Source organism: Pinus tabuliformis, chromosome 8, assembly GCF_031772625.1.
Source record: "Pinus tabuliformis cultivar Carrire ecotype Pingquan chromosome 8, CPIR1, whole genome shotgun sequence".
Classification (NCBI taxonomy): domain Eukaryota; kingdom Viridiplantae; phylum Streptophyta; class Pinopsida; order Pinales; family Pinaceae; genus Pinus; species Pinus tabuliformis.
In genome coordinates, this window is record NC_142294.1 from 160,038,552 (window position 1) to 160,055,319 (window position 16,768).

The following is a 16,768-nucleotide window of genomic DNA, read 5'->3' on the forward strand; positions in this document are numbered from 1 at the left end:
CGTGTGCTTGTCATTTATCATAATTGCAGTTCTAGTTTTATGATTGCCTTTGAATCATGATCAAGTAAAATTGTAAATGTTTTAGTTTCTAAATTCTAAAGAGATCTGAAACTTTGTCTATATTCCATTTTTTCTGTTTAATGATTCACTAATTTGTTTAATATATATAATGTGTCCTTTGTGTCCTGATCCTGGGGTTGCCATGTCCCGTGTCAGACAATTGTATTTGTGTCTCATTTCATCGTGCTACGTGACTTAGGTCACCATCCCTTAAGAGTATGTCTTATGCTGTCTACTCATGGAAATAAATTACGGAAGGAAAAAGAAAATGGTGAATCAGTCCTGTATCTACTACGATAAAAGCAAGAGCTAAGGAAAAAGGATGTTTAAATATCAAAGCACATGATTGCAAAAGGACATTAGTAATTGGATTATAGATACAGCAACTAAAATCGAGAATGCTATCATTAACAGAAATATTTAACACAGCAAATAGAAAACTGGAAACTAAGAAGCATACCTTACACATGAGAGAGATGAACAGCTCAGGAACAGTTTCTCGATTACTATTACCAAACTGCTTGTAGCGCAACACTCTTTTCTCCACCTCTGGAAGGCCACCTCCAGCTGGATCAAAGCATAAACCTTTCAGATTAAACAAATAATGTACATATCTTGGAATGTAGGTATAACAGTTTCTCATAATTATCATGGAAGAATTTCTGGATCTAAACTGTTTTGGTTTTGAAAAATTACGACTCATTTGAGTGGACGCTCTATCCATAATCAGGGAATCAACCAAAAGCTTAGAATGATAGAGAAGACTAACCACGAGGAAGATTAAATAGGTGATAAGAGGTGTTGAAGAAAGGGTAACTAGGTTTGGTCTTCATAATGACATGATTTTTGTAAATGGTGAAATAAAAGAAATAAAATTATTTTTTGTATGCCTTGCTGCATGGGTTTCATGAGCAAGTGGTTTATTTGTTAGTGGCTCCCATTGAGAGCCTTAGGATTTATTATTAAGTCAAAGAGTCAATGTCATGTATGAAGAAGCTCCTCTTGAGCCTATCTTTAACATATACAAGTCTATAGAAATGTCAAGAAACCCTCCAAATGACAAGCACAATCCTCTTCGTCATGTCGGCCTACAAAATGAATAAAAGGTAGTCATGTCGGCTCAAGTAAGGAGACACAACAGTTCACTGTCATGTCGGCTTATATACAAGACTAACCACTATATATAGGTGTGCAAAGAATCCGCATTACAAGCAGAACAGGAACTCGGATCCTCTGAAATCTCGGACAAGTACAGTGGCTCAGAAATCTCGGATGAGTACAGTAGTTCAGTGTTGCGGAGGGAGAAGGATCTCTGTGTTTTTCGGTGATGTCTCATAGTCTTAATGAGCACTGTCTCGGCATACTAAGATGCAGTCCCAGTCTCGGCATATGTGTGATAAAGATCTCTCAGTATTACACTTGGCATAATTAATGATGGAGAAAATACAATAACAGTCTTGGCATACCTATGATGAAGAAGACCTCAGTGCAGGAAGAAAAACACAGTCTCGGCATAGTTGTGATGATCCCACAGTAACACACTCTGTCTCGGCATCCACTCTAAATGCAGTCATGATCTCGGCATAATGATAATCATGATGAGGACATAGTGACAAGGTCATGATCTAGATGTAGATCTCGGTGCAGCTCTCATACATATAGAGACCTTGTTGACATGGTGATGATCTCAGTGAGAGTGCAGCAATGATCTAGGTGAAGGTACAACAATGGTACAACTGTAATGCAATAATGATGACCTCGGTGAAGCAGCAGTGATGAAGATGATCTCAGCAGTGACAAAGAAGAGGATTGGTGTCTTGGTCTTGGAGTGGCCTAATAGGTCAAGGGTCATGGTCTTGGTATTCATCTACGTTGCCAGGAAACGTGGGTGCGGGGACAGGGACGGGGACGGCATTTTTGGAAACAGGGTGCGTGGGTTCGTCGAGTAATATAATAATATTAAATTTTAATAATTATATTTTATAAATTTATAATTTATAATTAATAATATATATGAAATTTGAATTTGTATATTTTTCAACTTTAAACAAGAAAACTTTAATGATAATCATGTAAACATGCACATCATTGAACATTCAACATTGACATTGAAATTTCAAAATTTATCACCAAAAAACTGTTCTTTTGAATCTTTTCTGTGTAACCATGACACTGTACAGCTATGTGAGAGAGCTCAAGGCCACTACTAAAACTGCAAATTCAAAATACATACTAGGATAAATACTAGACTCAGCTATTTTGGTGAAACTTGGGACAGATTTTGTCACACACAGCCTTTAAAATAACTATGCAGCTTAGGTTCATTTGCAAGGATGCCTATCAATGAATCAGGCTGTGGTCATACAGACCCTTCCTCCTACACAGCCAAGGAGTGTTAGCATTTCTGCCTCCTACTCTAATTTCAAGGCAGCTTCTCTCCTTATTGAAATTGCTCATTCTGGCTGGAGCTTGAGCTTGTAACTTTGCTTTGAATGTTTAGTCTCTCCCATATAAAAACACAATTTTTTCATAGGAGATTCTTCTCAACTTGATAGTGGTCTAGAATTTTCTTGATGTCTAATCATCCACCTGCCCCATGCATGGTGTGCTCTGTGGTAAAGCAATCCCAAAAACAGTGGCAGCCTTACCCTTCCACAAAACATGTTTATCAGTCTTTGTTTCCCAATAAAATGCACAACAGCCATCTGATGGCTTGAGGGATAGTTTGTCTTTGAGTGCGAAGCTCTGCCTGAATATTAATTATCTAAACATAAAACATCTTCGCAGTTTTTAGAGATTACTTGGTGTACAAGTCTGTAGAGACCATATATGATTTAGGCATATTTTCCTAGTTTTAATCTTAACATGATGTTATCAGAATGCTGTGAGAAATTGGCAGATTTTGATACTTAATTTAGCCATTGTCCAAAATAGCCCTTCGCCATTTAACAGCATCAGCTGATTACAGCTTATGGCTGGTCTCAATCCTACTTTCTATTTGACCGAAAATGTTTGAACCTGTATGTGTGCATTTACAGTTTATAATTTGATGCTTATTTGGCTCGGGAATGAATGTTTCTTTCCAAATTGATTTACAAGAATTCTTAAAAAACAAGACTTGTAAAAAACTTAAAAAACCGGGTGCGGGTACCCGTGCAACACAAGTTTTGATGGTAAGGACCGTGGAAGAATGTTTCATTCCAAATTGATTTACAAGAATTGATTTAGGGTTTTTTAGGTTTTGTTATAAGTTCTACCTTTGTTATAAGTTATTTTTTAAATTTCAATAAAAAAAAATTATTTGAAAATTAAATTTTTAATATAGTTTTTTTTATGAAGAACCCAAAGAACCCGAAGAACCCAACCCGAAGAACCCGAAGAACCCAAGAACCCAAGAACCCGTTAAAGGAAAAGAACCCAATTTTTTTTTTTGAAGAACCCGGTTCTTCTGGGTTCGTCTGGGAAGAACCCGTACCCAAATCCGGTACTTGGGTGTGGGAACCCGGGACGGGTTCGAGAACCCCACCCTCAGGTGCGGGTACCCATGCAACACAGGTATTCATCAATTGAAATCTCTATAAAGAGAATTTTGTGCGGGATTTCCTCTCAAAAAGTGAGAGGTTTTGGCCCTGGCAGAAAGCCAACATCTTGTGTCCTTGTCTCTTTTGTTTTGGTAGCTATTTGATGATCTAAGAAGACACACTCTAATATTAAAGATTGTGCTAATAAGAAAAATTAAAAACACCTCACAAATAGTTATCATATCAAGAAGAATTTTATTAACCTTGATTGCCCTAGATTCTTCAACATGGTATTGGAGCTAAGGTGCTGAAATCAAAGGAAGGGCAGTAAAGAGACATTCAAGGATCAGTCTACAACAGCAGTATACAATGGCAAAGGCCTTTTGTCTATATAATCAAGGAGACAGTGTACATCAAGCATTCCCCATGATGTTTTTGATAAGATAAACTCGGATCTCTTTCACAACTTGGACCACATTCGCAATTTCGGATTAGTCTCCCACAGCTTGATGGCCTATATTCGGATTCTCAGCCTCAGGAAGCTCGGACAAAAGATGCAAATTATCACAGGCAGAAGACTCGGTTAGGAGAGCTCATACAGCAGTCCAGTTCGGATATACACAGTCAGATGACATTTATTTCAGTCTCAGTGGTCACAGTGATCCAAGTAATCACAGTGCAGGTTCAGTATTAGTGCTACAAGTAACCACAGTGCTCGGGTTTCTTCTAAAGTGTTGAATAGGCATTACAGTAAAGCAATAACTTGAAGATCCTGGAACATTTCTACATTGTGGCAAGGATCTCATCCTTACCCTTGGAGAAGATCACCCGGAGAAGCATTAGTGCATCTTCAACATGATCAAGATGAAGAGTCCATCTTCTCTTTCCAAGTAATTATCTTTCATTTTATAATCAAGTTTGGTTAAATGACTTCGTGTTTGCAAGGAGATCTATAAATCGGTTGGGTCATCAAGATTCCTTGCATAAGAAAGGAGGATAGATATAGTCCCCGGAAGAGAAGTCATTGATATCTATGGAAAAAGTCTCTGAAGGTCAAGCATTGTTTGAATGCATGGAAAAAGGATCAAGGGACTCATAGGATTCTTATGAAATCAGCCAAAGGTCCTCTCATCCCTATGTAGCTGGAGAGGAGACATAGAAGAGATATATGAAATGCTAATGCAGTGAAGAAGGTCATATCACTTAGACCTGATTGAAAGTTGTTGATTTGGGGTAACATCGGATGTGCTCTAGCCACGAAATTTGGTGGAGAGGTTGGGGCACATAAGATCTCCAATACCTAGAAAGGGTTTGGGCAGATTCTAAACAGATCAGGAGATATTAAAATAATTAATATTTTTAATGGAGTCCCTAAGTCTAAACTTAGGGAAAATAAAATATTAATGTGTATTAATATGAATCTGTGTTAGAATGATCCAAAAGACATGGATCAAGCCAGATCTAATCTTAGCCATTGATTAGGGACTTAATCTCGGCTGTTGAGATGTCAACAGAAAAAATATAAGAGGAGGCTTGAGGGGCACTTGGAGAACACATTGAGGGAGACCAGTGAGTTCAATTTCTGGAGCGGGGTTTGCTGAGAAATTGAACCAGTGGTCTGGAGAGCAATTAGGAGGCAGCAAGTACGGAATAGAGAGACGGGAGATCAACACAAAAGAGGCAGACACAGAGCCAGAGGAAGCCACGCAGAGGCAGCAGAGACTACGCAGAGCCAGAAGGGCCTACGCCATCCACGCAGAGGCTACAGGAATGACTCAGAGGCCCAGAGAGGCTGCGCAGAGCCTCAATACGCTGACACAGAGGGTCTCAGGCTTACGCAAAGGGTTTCATGCTATAGCAGAGGTCAGCAGGGCCTACAGTGGGTTTAGAAAAGTGCTGGATGTTTGTCTATCTATGGGTAAGCCAGTTTGGCACCCTGTTGTACAAGAAAATTGTTGAATAATAAAATCCTCCCTTGCTGCACCAGTTTTCCCACATTGGTTTTTTCTGGGACATTAGTCCAAAATAACTGTGTCAATGTGTGCATATGTTTGTTTTTGTATTACGGTGTGAGATCTGCAACAATATTTATTTTCATGTTTGTTGAAGTAATTTCATGAATAACTTATGATGAGATAAGTAGGAAAAGTAAATCAGTTGCTGCAGTGATAGAATTTTCACATGGTATCAGAGGAAGTAATCAGAGACAGAAAGGGAAAAATCAGTTATGGGTCGAGACCACGATGCAAAGGCATCCACCTCAGGGGACTCACGCAGATTTTTAGAAGATTGCACAAGAGAGAGAGATTTTGATTTCTCTATGTTGGCATCCAGGTTGGAAAAAGAAGTGGCGTGCATGACTAGTGCTACATCATCAAAAGTATGGTATATAGATAGTGGAGCCTTGTGGCATATGACGATAATCAAGGAGTGTTTCTTAGAATATCAAGAAGAGAAGATGAACTTTCAGATCACCATGGGGAACAAGGCAAAGTGTACTCCAGTAGGAAAGGGTACCATAGTTTTTTAGACAAAATCGGGAGAGCGGTTCCGTGCCACAAATGTGCTGCATGTGCCAGGATTGGGGATGAACTTACTTTCCGTGTCACAACTACAAGGCAAGGGCTATGACGTCTACTTCATCAAGGAAAAGGTATACGTCAAACACCCAAGCTGGAAAAAGAAAGTGCATATTGGGATCAAAAGTAATTGGTTGTATAGATTACAACTAGAATCTCCAATGGCACTAATAGGTAGTCATGGGGACAAAGACTTGAACGAACTACGACATAGGAGGATGGGTCACTTGCATCATGGAGCTCTGAGAATTCTCAGGAGCACTGTAACAGGAGTTCCGGATCTGAATATGGAGCGAGATGATGTATCCAGGGGATGTGCTCTAGGAAAGTATGCCAAGGCAGCATTTCCTAGGAGCAACCACAGGGCCAAGAGTGTACTAGGATTGATACACTCAGATATCTGCGGACCTATGTCCATCAAAGCTCTCAACGGTGCCGAGTATTTCCTTACCTTCATTGATGACCACTCGAGGAAAACTTGGATCTATTTTATGAAAACCAAGGATGAGGTTTTCTGTCGATTCAAGGAGTTCAAGGCTCTAGTGGAGAATCTGACAAGTAAGAAAATAAAAGTCTTGTGCTCAAATAATGGTGGAGAATATGTCGATAAGGACTTCACTGATTATTGCGCTAAGGAGGGCATCAGAAGAGAGTGGACAACTCCCTACAATTCAGAGCAAAAAGTGATGGCAGAAAGGAAAAACAAGACTATTGTAGAAGTAGCTAGGGCCATGCTGTATGATCAGGATATGCCAAAATTCATGTGGGCAGAAGCATGTAACATAGTTGTCTACGTTCAAAACAAGACTCCTCATCAGGCATTGGGCAAGATTACTCCAGAGAAAGTCTTCACTGGGAAGACACATGAAGTCAGTCATTTCAGGATATTTGGGAGTTTGGCATATTGTCGCATACCCGAAGAAAAGAGGAAGACTCTGGATCAGACTACAGAAAAGGGGTATCTGGCAGGATATAGCGAGAATGCTAAGGCATATAAGATCTATCTTCTAGAGAGCAGGAAGGTAGTAGTACGACGAGATGTAAAGTTCATGGAGGACAAAGCTTTCAGAAGATCTTGCGAAATGCCTTCCAAGGAGTAGTCAAAAGAGGATCCGTTGGTCATGCCTCTTCAACCAACGGAAGTGAAGAAAGCATAATTTGGCTACTCTCAACAAGAAATGTACCACAAAATGCAAAAGATGGTCGGGACATACAAATTTAGCACCTAAGTCACCTGACACGGGGACACAAGACACACAGGACATGAGGATTCAAGTGTATGACACGGGCACATTGGCCCCCGAGAACAAGACACATTAGGACACGTTATATATTATTTTATTAAAATATATATCTATATCTATATCTATATATATATATATATATATATATATATAATAAAAATTAGATATTTCTCATTATGCATACAAATAAAATTACGACAGATTCATCAATGATCCAATAGGAGAAAGACAAGAAACTATAGTTTTCTCATTAAGTCATCAAAATCAAAATGTGTTACATAGGTAGTAGCAATGCCAATGGCAAATAGAAATAACAAATACAAAACAACTACAAGCCTCAAGGCAATAGGTAGCTCATGAGTCATCAATCATCATCATCAAAATCAGCATCATTGTCATCATCATGGTCACCACTGCTCTCCTCTATTGCATCCTCCTCCTCTGTATCCAATGTCATCTTTGCATCTGTTGGTGTGGAGGATGACCCCTCAACAGTATCACCATCACCAAAAGTGACAGGCTCTAGCACTGGCTCATTAAGATCCAAGTTGGCCAATGCTAACTCAACATTGTTGTCCAAACCCATATCATCTAGAAAGACATCCCACATATTTGTCTTTCCCTTCAACCACTCATCCCTCTACCTGTAAATAAGATGAATTGCCTCCAAAATGCTCCCAAACCCTTTGATATTCGCTCCCACACACCCACAGCGAGAGAGACAAAGAAAAGTGAGGCAGAAATGACCCAAAACCGGCCTTTATGGGACATCAAATCAAGGGACACGTGTCCCAGAATCGAGACACGATGGACTCATTCCCCGGACACAACCGAACATGATCAGAAAACGACCGGACAGGATCGGAGGACACGTGTCCCACTGAATCATCTCTTATTCGACCGATTCGGGACACACAGATGGTTTAGGACAAATCTAGTTTCTTAGTTTAGCATGTGGGAAAAAGCCAAACATGAGCTCTACCCCTTATCTATGGCCATCACCCTGGTTCCTATGGGACCCAAATGAGCCCCCCTCCATCATTAAGGAACCCATGATTGTCCCAACCCCTGGTGGGCGAACAATTGCCTCACATTAAGTGGGTATCCACTGCTACATATTATACATCATGCTCTCCATCCCCTGGAGACCCAAGCAATTATGAAGAAAAATCAATCAAAGATAAAAGGCATATGAAGAAGGGTGGAAAAACAAAGGCCGAGGTAACTATGTACCACAATTTTCTCCCTCCGACACTCATATACCCAGGTGTGGGCTTCCCTTATTATAGCTACCCATGCACCTTGACATGTGGTCTGGATGACTCCCCTAATCCCCCACTTCATTCCATTATTATATCACTTGCCACCTACCTCTTAAAGGATGTACTATGGACATGCCAACCCCTTTAGAAGTTGAAACTATCTAATAGGGTCCTTGGTTAACCCCCTATTGAGCTTGGAGACACTTATACATGACAAAGCCCACTAAAGTGCTCCATTGATCCCATGATTTGTAAGCATTATTAATTGATTATTCTAATGATTTGTTGTATTGGAGGGCAAAGGGACACATTGGATCTTATGCAGGATTGTAGGTAGGTCTTCATTTGGGGCTTGGTCTCCCTATACGGGATACTAGCCCTCTAGAGGGCCACATTGGCACTTATAGGGTGAGCGTTAAGAGCCATGGGCCTCCACCATAGCAGATATTACTTCATGGATCCCCATCAACGTTCCTTAATTGCTCGTATTACACCTTTTGGATAAAGATGATGCACCTGGTCCACCATGCCCAATAGTCTCCATAGTTGCATCATACACTTGGCAAATGTTCCAAGATGCCTCCCACTCCAAAGGGAAGGCTTAGGTCATTACTCCAACCCTGACAAATGGTCTACAAACATATTTGATCCATTTGGAGACCCATGAGGATTTCCTTGTGCCCCCACACCCACTTGGGAGAATCACAGGTTCTTGATTGGAAAACAAGGGGCCAACCCCTTGTCCACTATGTTTGGAGTCCACTTCTACATCATGGCACCCCTTGGACTTCATTAGGCCTCCTCAAAGGCCCAACAACTCATTTTGTTGATCATTATTACATTATTGAGCTATTTGGTGCGCTTGTCACTAAAAGTTTTGTTATTATGCACATTATTTTATTTTAGAGGCTAAATTTGGCTTAATTAGCTAAATCGAATTCATTAGGAAGGGTATAAATACAAGTGTGATGAATCATTTTGATCATCATCACTTGGATTGGATCATTCTCTCTTGTGAGATTTTCGCTATTCTTTTTTGGAGGATGAAATTGGATGAATGGATGAATTTTGATGTTTGGATCTCTTCATTTTTGTCTTGGAGCTTCACTATTGGCATATAATGATGATTGGATATACTCTTTCTTACATGTAAGTACTCTTTTAATGCTATTTTGTTACTTTCATATGTCACATGCATGTTGTTGGGGATTTTTGCTATACTAGGTTGAATTTACTGCTTTTCTTATGCGAAATTGTGGAAATTTGTCCTTTTATAGCATTGCATCATGCCATGGGCCATGTATTAATGAGTGAATGTTCCTAGAGATATTTTGTCGAAATTTTATCTTGATAAGTCATTTGCATCATATATTGCATATCGAAGTGTAAAGACCTTGAAGCAATTGTACATGCCCTAATTGTCGTGCGAAATTGTTCTAGGGGCCTCCTTGACTAAGTGAATTCATTCCAAGCACTAAAACATCCTTGACTCCATTTCTCCCTACGGATTAGGCACTGATCCTCCATATGTGATCACCTAAAAGCATATTTCTTTCACCTCCCTCCTTTTTTAGGCCTAGCCTACATAGGTCACCTAGGGCATCAATTATCTCATAATCTAGCCACATCCAAACACTTCGAATTTTGGTCCACAACTGCATTGAAGTTTGCTCTAGAGGCCCTCCAAATTTGAAGCAAATATGACAGTGGCATCTCGAGATATAGCAAGCCCTAGCTCAAGGACCGTTTCTTGCCCTATGTTTCCCTTGGCTAGTGACCTCATTTGGATTAGTGCAAAACACATAACAATAGTAGTAAGTAAATTTATAAATGTCCAACTAATGACCATAAAAGCAAGTCAATGGAACTAAAGAAGAGTACAATCAATATGACTATAATGCGGGAGTGCAAACACATCTCTTTAAAAAATGCTAAAAATAACATATAGAGTGAAAGAAACCAATACATTGTTGTAGCGACATGTATATAAGAGACCATGGTATAATACATTATACTCAATTGTCTACAACACGATACAAAATAATAATGGCCTACTAAAAAGGAATAAGTGAGTGAGATGGTAAGGTTTGGCAATGGAGCTAGAGATGCCAAGGGCTCCTAAGCCTAATGACTGATGGCGACGAAGGCAAACTGGGTATAGATTCACTATCGGAGTCCCATGGGGCCAACAAAGGATCCGACTATATGATCCTTGGGGGGGGGGGGTGTATGAGCAAGGGATACTCGCATCACCCAAGGTTGAAAGGAAGAAATTCTAAATAGATCTTTGGCTGCTCCTATGGGATTGGGAAGTAGTCAAACATATTTGGGGCACCCTTCTCTAGAACTATCTAGAGTAGGTCCCTCTGGTGCTCTGAGAATCTAAGAACTCATGTATGGTATGGCATCGTCGAACTGGTCTCAATGACATTTGTCAATCTCTTGGAAGGCTGAGAAGAGACTTGAGATCTCGCCCTTCTATTGTCTGGAGCATTTTGAACCTTCTGCATGTCGCTTGTGGCCTTAGTCTGATGAATGAACGTGAAAGTATGAGGTGATTGTTATGGTCATCCCATGGTGGGCAAAGGTGTGTAGGGTTGAGATTTGTGGTTGAAAATCTTCCTAATGAAGAGTGTTATGCAACTAGTGCTAATACCTAAAGAAGGTAGAAAGGGAGCCTCCCCAATCTCAATATAGATAGCGATAGCATGCTCTGATGTCATAGTTTAGGGAGCATCTAAAATTAGGTTTTTCTTTATTGCTGGCTCCCGTAGGTGACACAGTTGGAAGATCCTATCCTATCGTGGTATATGGTGGTCCATCTCTATCCGGAGTCTATCAAAACCAGCATGGAATTGTCCCGATGAGATTCTAAGCTATTGCATACAATGTCAGCATGTGTAAGGGGGTGGACTATGATGCCATCCTGAAAGGTCTAAAAAGTGCTCTAGGTAAAAGGACATATTTGAACCCAAGCACATTGGAGGTGAGGTCAAAGTGACCTGAATGTACAATATGTAGATATCCTTTCTAATAGCCTAGTTCAGTACCTCTTGAGTTAGCAAGAGATGGGTCATGACTTGGCACATTGAGGGAGAAATTGAAGGGGGAAGGTGCTTTGGGGAGATAGTTAGAGGGGATTGTTGTTGTTGTTGGCTTATCAAAAAAAGGAGCTCATCCAAAAACAAACAACAATTTGAAAGAAAAAACCAAAACTCAACAGCATTGGGATTAGATCTTAGTTAGTTTAGTGTTACAGGGGAATTGAATCTGTAAATAAATGTTTTTATTATATTATGGATAAATTGAATGATGTCATTACAATTGATGGCTCTTGGCTTAAATATAACCTTCTACCTTTGCATGAGGGGTCATGATCTTTTGATCGTGACCCTTCTTCCTAACTTTATCTTAATTACACATAACATAGTTTTACATAGCATAATTATACATAATTTTTATACATAACATTGTCTTCCCTTCACAAAATACTTTGTCCTCAAAGCATGGGTAATGAGGGATGTTGTTGACGAAAATCCTTTGTTTCCCAATAAGCATCTTCTTTCCGTAGACTCTTCCACTTGAAGAGATATTCCTTAATTACTCTAGAACGTAGTCGCTCTTCTGTTGTGGCAATTATAGCTTTTGGTTCTACTACAGCTTCTCTTTCATTATTCAATGTAGAAAGTGTTGTTTGTGCAGATTGATGTTTTCCAAACATCTTTCTTGAATAGGAAACATGGAAAACATTATGGATGTGGCTTGTTTTCGGTAATTTCAAATTGTAAGCTACCTGACTGATTTTCTTGATGATTTGAAATAGTCCTAAGAACTTAGGAGCTAGCTTTTTTTTCCCTCAATGTTTTATGATAATTGTTTATAAGGTTGGAGTTTGACGTATACCCAATCTCCTAAACTAAATTCCCTTTCTGATATGTGTTGATCAGCATGCTATTTCATACGGTTCCTTGCAATATTGAGATTCTCCCTTAGTTTTTGATTGATTTTTCGGTTCTCCTCTAGTTGATCTTTTATGGTTGGAACTTTTATATCATCTATTGCTAATTCCTTCCATTTTGGAGGCTCGTGAGTCGTAACCATAGAGAGCATGAAATGGTGTCATTTTTGTTGAAATGTGATGAGTTATAACACCTTCCTTCCATATGTAACCAATCAAACTTTTGCTTCTCTATTACAAACCAATGAAGGTATGCTTCCAGACATTTATTGACAATTTTTGTTTTCTCATCTCTCTGGGGGTGGTATGTTGAGCTCATGTTAAGGGATGTCCCAATTTGCTTGAAGAACGCCTTCCAAAAGTTTCCCTTAAACTTGGCATCTCGATCACTAACAATGATTTTTGAAAACCCATGCAATTTGTAAATATTTTTACAAAATATTTCAGCAATTTGATTTGTTGAATCTGAACTTCTTACACCCATGAAATGTGCATATTTAGTGAGTCAGACTAGAACTACAAGGATTTTATGCTTCCCACATGGGTAGCCCATCAATGAAGTCCATCGCTATTTCTTCCCACTTCTGGTTTGGAATATGTAGGGGGTGGAGCAATCCTGGTGTCAAACTCTTTTCATTTTTGTTTCTTTGGCATTTATCGCATTTTGCCACATATTTTTGAATTTCCTTGTACATCCCTTTCCAAAAAAAGGATTGGTGTATATTATAGTAAGTTTTGAAGAATCCCACATGTCCAACTGTTGGTGAATCATGACACTCCTTCAAAACTTTGGTTTTAAATTTGGAAGTGGGACTTAAATAAATTTGTCCCTTATACCAAGGATGTCATTCTTCCATTCGAGTTTTGAGTTTTGAATATGATTATTGATTAAGTTACATGTATCTGGATTCTTCGCATACTCACTTCAAATTTCACCTAACCATTTTGGAACTATAGTTGAGATTGCAAATAATGATGGATCTTCATCTTTTCAAGATAGAGCATCAACTACAACATTGTCTTTACCCTTATGGAGAATTTCCAAATCAAAGATAGCTATTTTCTCCAACCATATATGTTGCTCTATTGAAAGTGTTTTATGTTGTAAAAGGTATTGCAGGCTATTGTGATCCATACGTATCAAAAATTTGCTACCTAGAAGATATTGTCGCCATTTGGTTAGTGCATGCATGATAGGAAGCATCTCTTTATCATATGTTGATTTCAAATGTTCCCTTTTATTTAACTTTATGCTTTCAAAAGCTATAGGGTGGACATCTTGCATTAATATGACTCCTAATCCAAACCCAGAAGCATCGCATTCAATTATAAAAGGTTTTGAAAAATCAGGAGTTGATAGCACTAGTGCCAAAGACATGACTTCCCTTAATAATTCAAAACATTGTTCTACTTGTTCATCCCATATGAATGATTTTTATTTAAAATATTCGTCAAAGGAGCGGTTATGTTGGCATAATTTTGAATAAATCGTCAATAGTATCCAATCAATGCTATAAATCCTCTTAATTTGGAGATGTTAACAGGTTTAGGCTATTCTTTAATTCCCTTGATCTTGTTAGGGTCTACCTTAACTCCTTTGGATATTATGTGTCCAAGGTACTAAACTTCTTTTTTCCAAAAGTGCATTTAGACATCTTTGCATAAAACTAATTATCTTCTAACATAGTAAGGACACATTCCAAGTGTTGTAGATGATCCTTCCCGTACTATAGACTAGAATGTCATCAAAGAAAACTAGTACAAACTTTCATAAGTATGGTTGAAATACCTCATTCATCATGGCTTAGAAGGTTGTTGGAGCATTAGTTAACCCAAAAGGCATTACCTTAAACTCATAATGACCTTCATGAGTTCGAAAGGCAGTCTTCACAATGTCCTTTAATCTTATTCTGATTTGATAGTATCCAGATCTCAAGTCCAATTTTGAAAAATATTTGGCTCCATGAAGTTCATCTAACATTTCATCTATGAAGGGGATAGGGAACTTGTTCTTAATAGTTATTTTGTTCAATCCTCTGTAATCTACGCAGAATCTAAATGATCCATCCTTCTTTCAAACTAGAATTACCAGAGTAGCATAAGGGCTTCTACTGTTTGTGAAGATACCACATTTTAAAAGAAGTTGGACTATTCTTTCAATTTCAGACTTTTGATGATGTGGATATCTATATGGATTGATGTTGGCAAGGTTTGGCACTCACTTATCTTTGATTATGTGCTCAATTTCTCTTTTAGGAGGCAGCTGCAGTGGAAAATCTTGGAATACTCTCCGGTGCTTTTGAATTAATGCCGGAATCTCAAGGTGCTCTTCTTCAGTTAACTTTGAAGCCATCATTTCCATTTTTCGACATTGTACCATATATGTTGGAGCTCCTTTTCAGATCATTTTCACCATTTGATGGAATGACACAAATCTAATTTTTGGGTAGTTGAAAATCATACAGCGTATACTTTTGTCCTTCCCATTTAAAATTATAAATTGTTGTTTATGGTTGGTAGAGTAAGTGCCTAGGGGTTTGTATCCATTGGAAACCTAGAACCACATCCACTCCTCCAAGCGGTACAGTGTAAACAGTGATTCTAAATTGTAATCTTGAATTTGCAATTTAGCCATATAACATTTTCCCACTCCTTAGATTTTCTTTCCATCTGCTACCATTACTTTCATGTTAGGCATTGGGTATGTGAAAATGTTGAGCCTTTTTGCAAGATTTGAATCAAAAAAGTTGTGACTGCTTCCTGTATCAATTAGAACAATTACATTGTTCTTTTATGTCTTTTTAACTTCAAAGTCTAGGGTTGGGCTATTCTGTCATGGATGATAGTGATACTTGTAGAACATTTCCAATGTTTGATTCTGGGGGAAATTATAGAAAATCACCATCTTCTTTGTATTTGATTCTTCACTATCCAAACCTTGAGTTGCTTCACACTTGTATAAATTCTTGGTATCTTTTCCCTTAAAACATTTGTGTCTGGGATCCCATTTTTCGCTACAATGTCTGCACTTACTCTCATTTACTCTTTGCACCTCCATATTAAATTTTCCTCCTTCATGTAGATGTGATGGAACGTATCTCCACATCAAAATTTTGGGGAAACCTTCATCTTGAATATACTCTTTCATCCTTTGGCAGTTGTATTCTTTCGAACTTCTTTTCTATAGCTTTTTCTTTCTGTCTTGCTTCTTCTAAAGATGTAATGTCATGAAGCTTAAGTTCATTCTAGAGATATAGTTTAAGTCCAATGAGGTATGATTGAATAAGGCATTTTTTTTATAATGCAGGTACTTGTGTATCTAGAGTTTCCCATTCTCTAGTATATTCATCCACATATCCTTTTTGTTTTAGCCTAGAGAGCGTCGTGAAGAACACTTTTTCATTGACACCTTAGAAACTTGTAAAGAAAGCATCTATGAATTCCTCCAACTGATAGCATGTGTCAACTTTTTCTGCCACATATACCAATTGTATGCTTCGTCTTCCAATTACATGGATGCATTCTTGATTTTTTCATTGTCATCATTAATATTGTAAATCTCGAATTACTCCTTTAACTCAGAGAACCATACTACACCGTGTTTCTCATTACCGTCAAACTTGGACAAGTCGACTTTTGCTCTTCGTTGATATGTGGCAATCGGTGGATTGAAGAATGGAATTTGGGTTGAGATTTGAATATTTTGAAAAATCAGTGCACTGTTTTGTGGATTGGGTATGAAAGATGTGTGTGGAGATTTAGGGTTGTGATGTGAGTCTAACAGGTTTGAAGTATTTGAAGAGTTTGGTTGTTGAGTAGCTTCATTACTCTGATGTTGTAGATTAGTTGTACTATCATTCCTTGAAAGATCAGGTTCAACATCGCCATCAATTGAGTGTGATTATGATCAACCCGATTTGAAAGGTTTGTGTGGTCCTTTCAAAGGCCATCATAATTTTGCTGAAGTTGATTCTCTATACTATATATTGTACACTGGAGCTTCTTAATGTTCTCGTCACTTTTGCTGAGCCTATTCTCAAATTCTGCCAGTTTTTTACTATGTTCATTGACATTGTCTAAGTTACTAGCAGTGTCTTCTGATCTGTTTGATTTGCTTCTTTGATTAAGTTCCATGGCAACAGAT

The 16,768-nt window shown here is 38.5% G+C and overlaps 1 protein-coding gene across 1 annotated transcript in view; it reads right to left on the minus strand.

Annotated features, from left to right (window-relative positions):
• Nucleotides 1–16,768, minus strand: part of LOC149234631 (protein HESO1-like) — a 217,384-nt gene that overhangs the window by 4,230 nt on the left and 196,386 nt on the right. Inside the window, exon 8 of the mRNA XM_089371892.1 lies at nucleotides 521–627. Coding sequence (XP_089228018.1) covers nucleotides 521–627 — 107 coding nt within the window. The remainder of the gene's footprint in view (nucleotides 1–520; nucleotides 628–16,768) is intronic.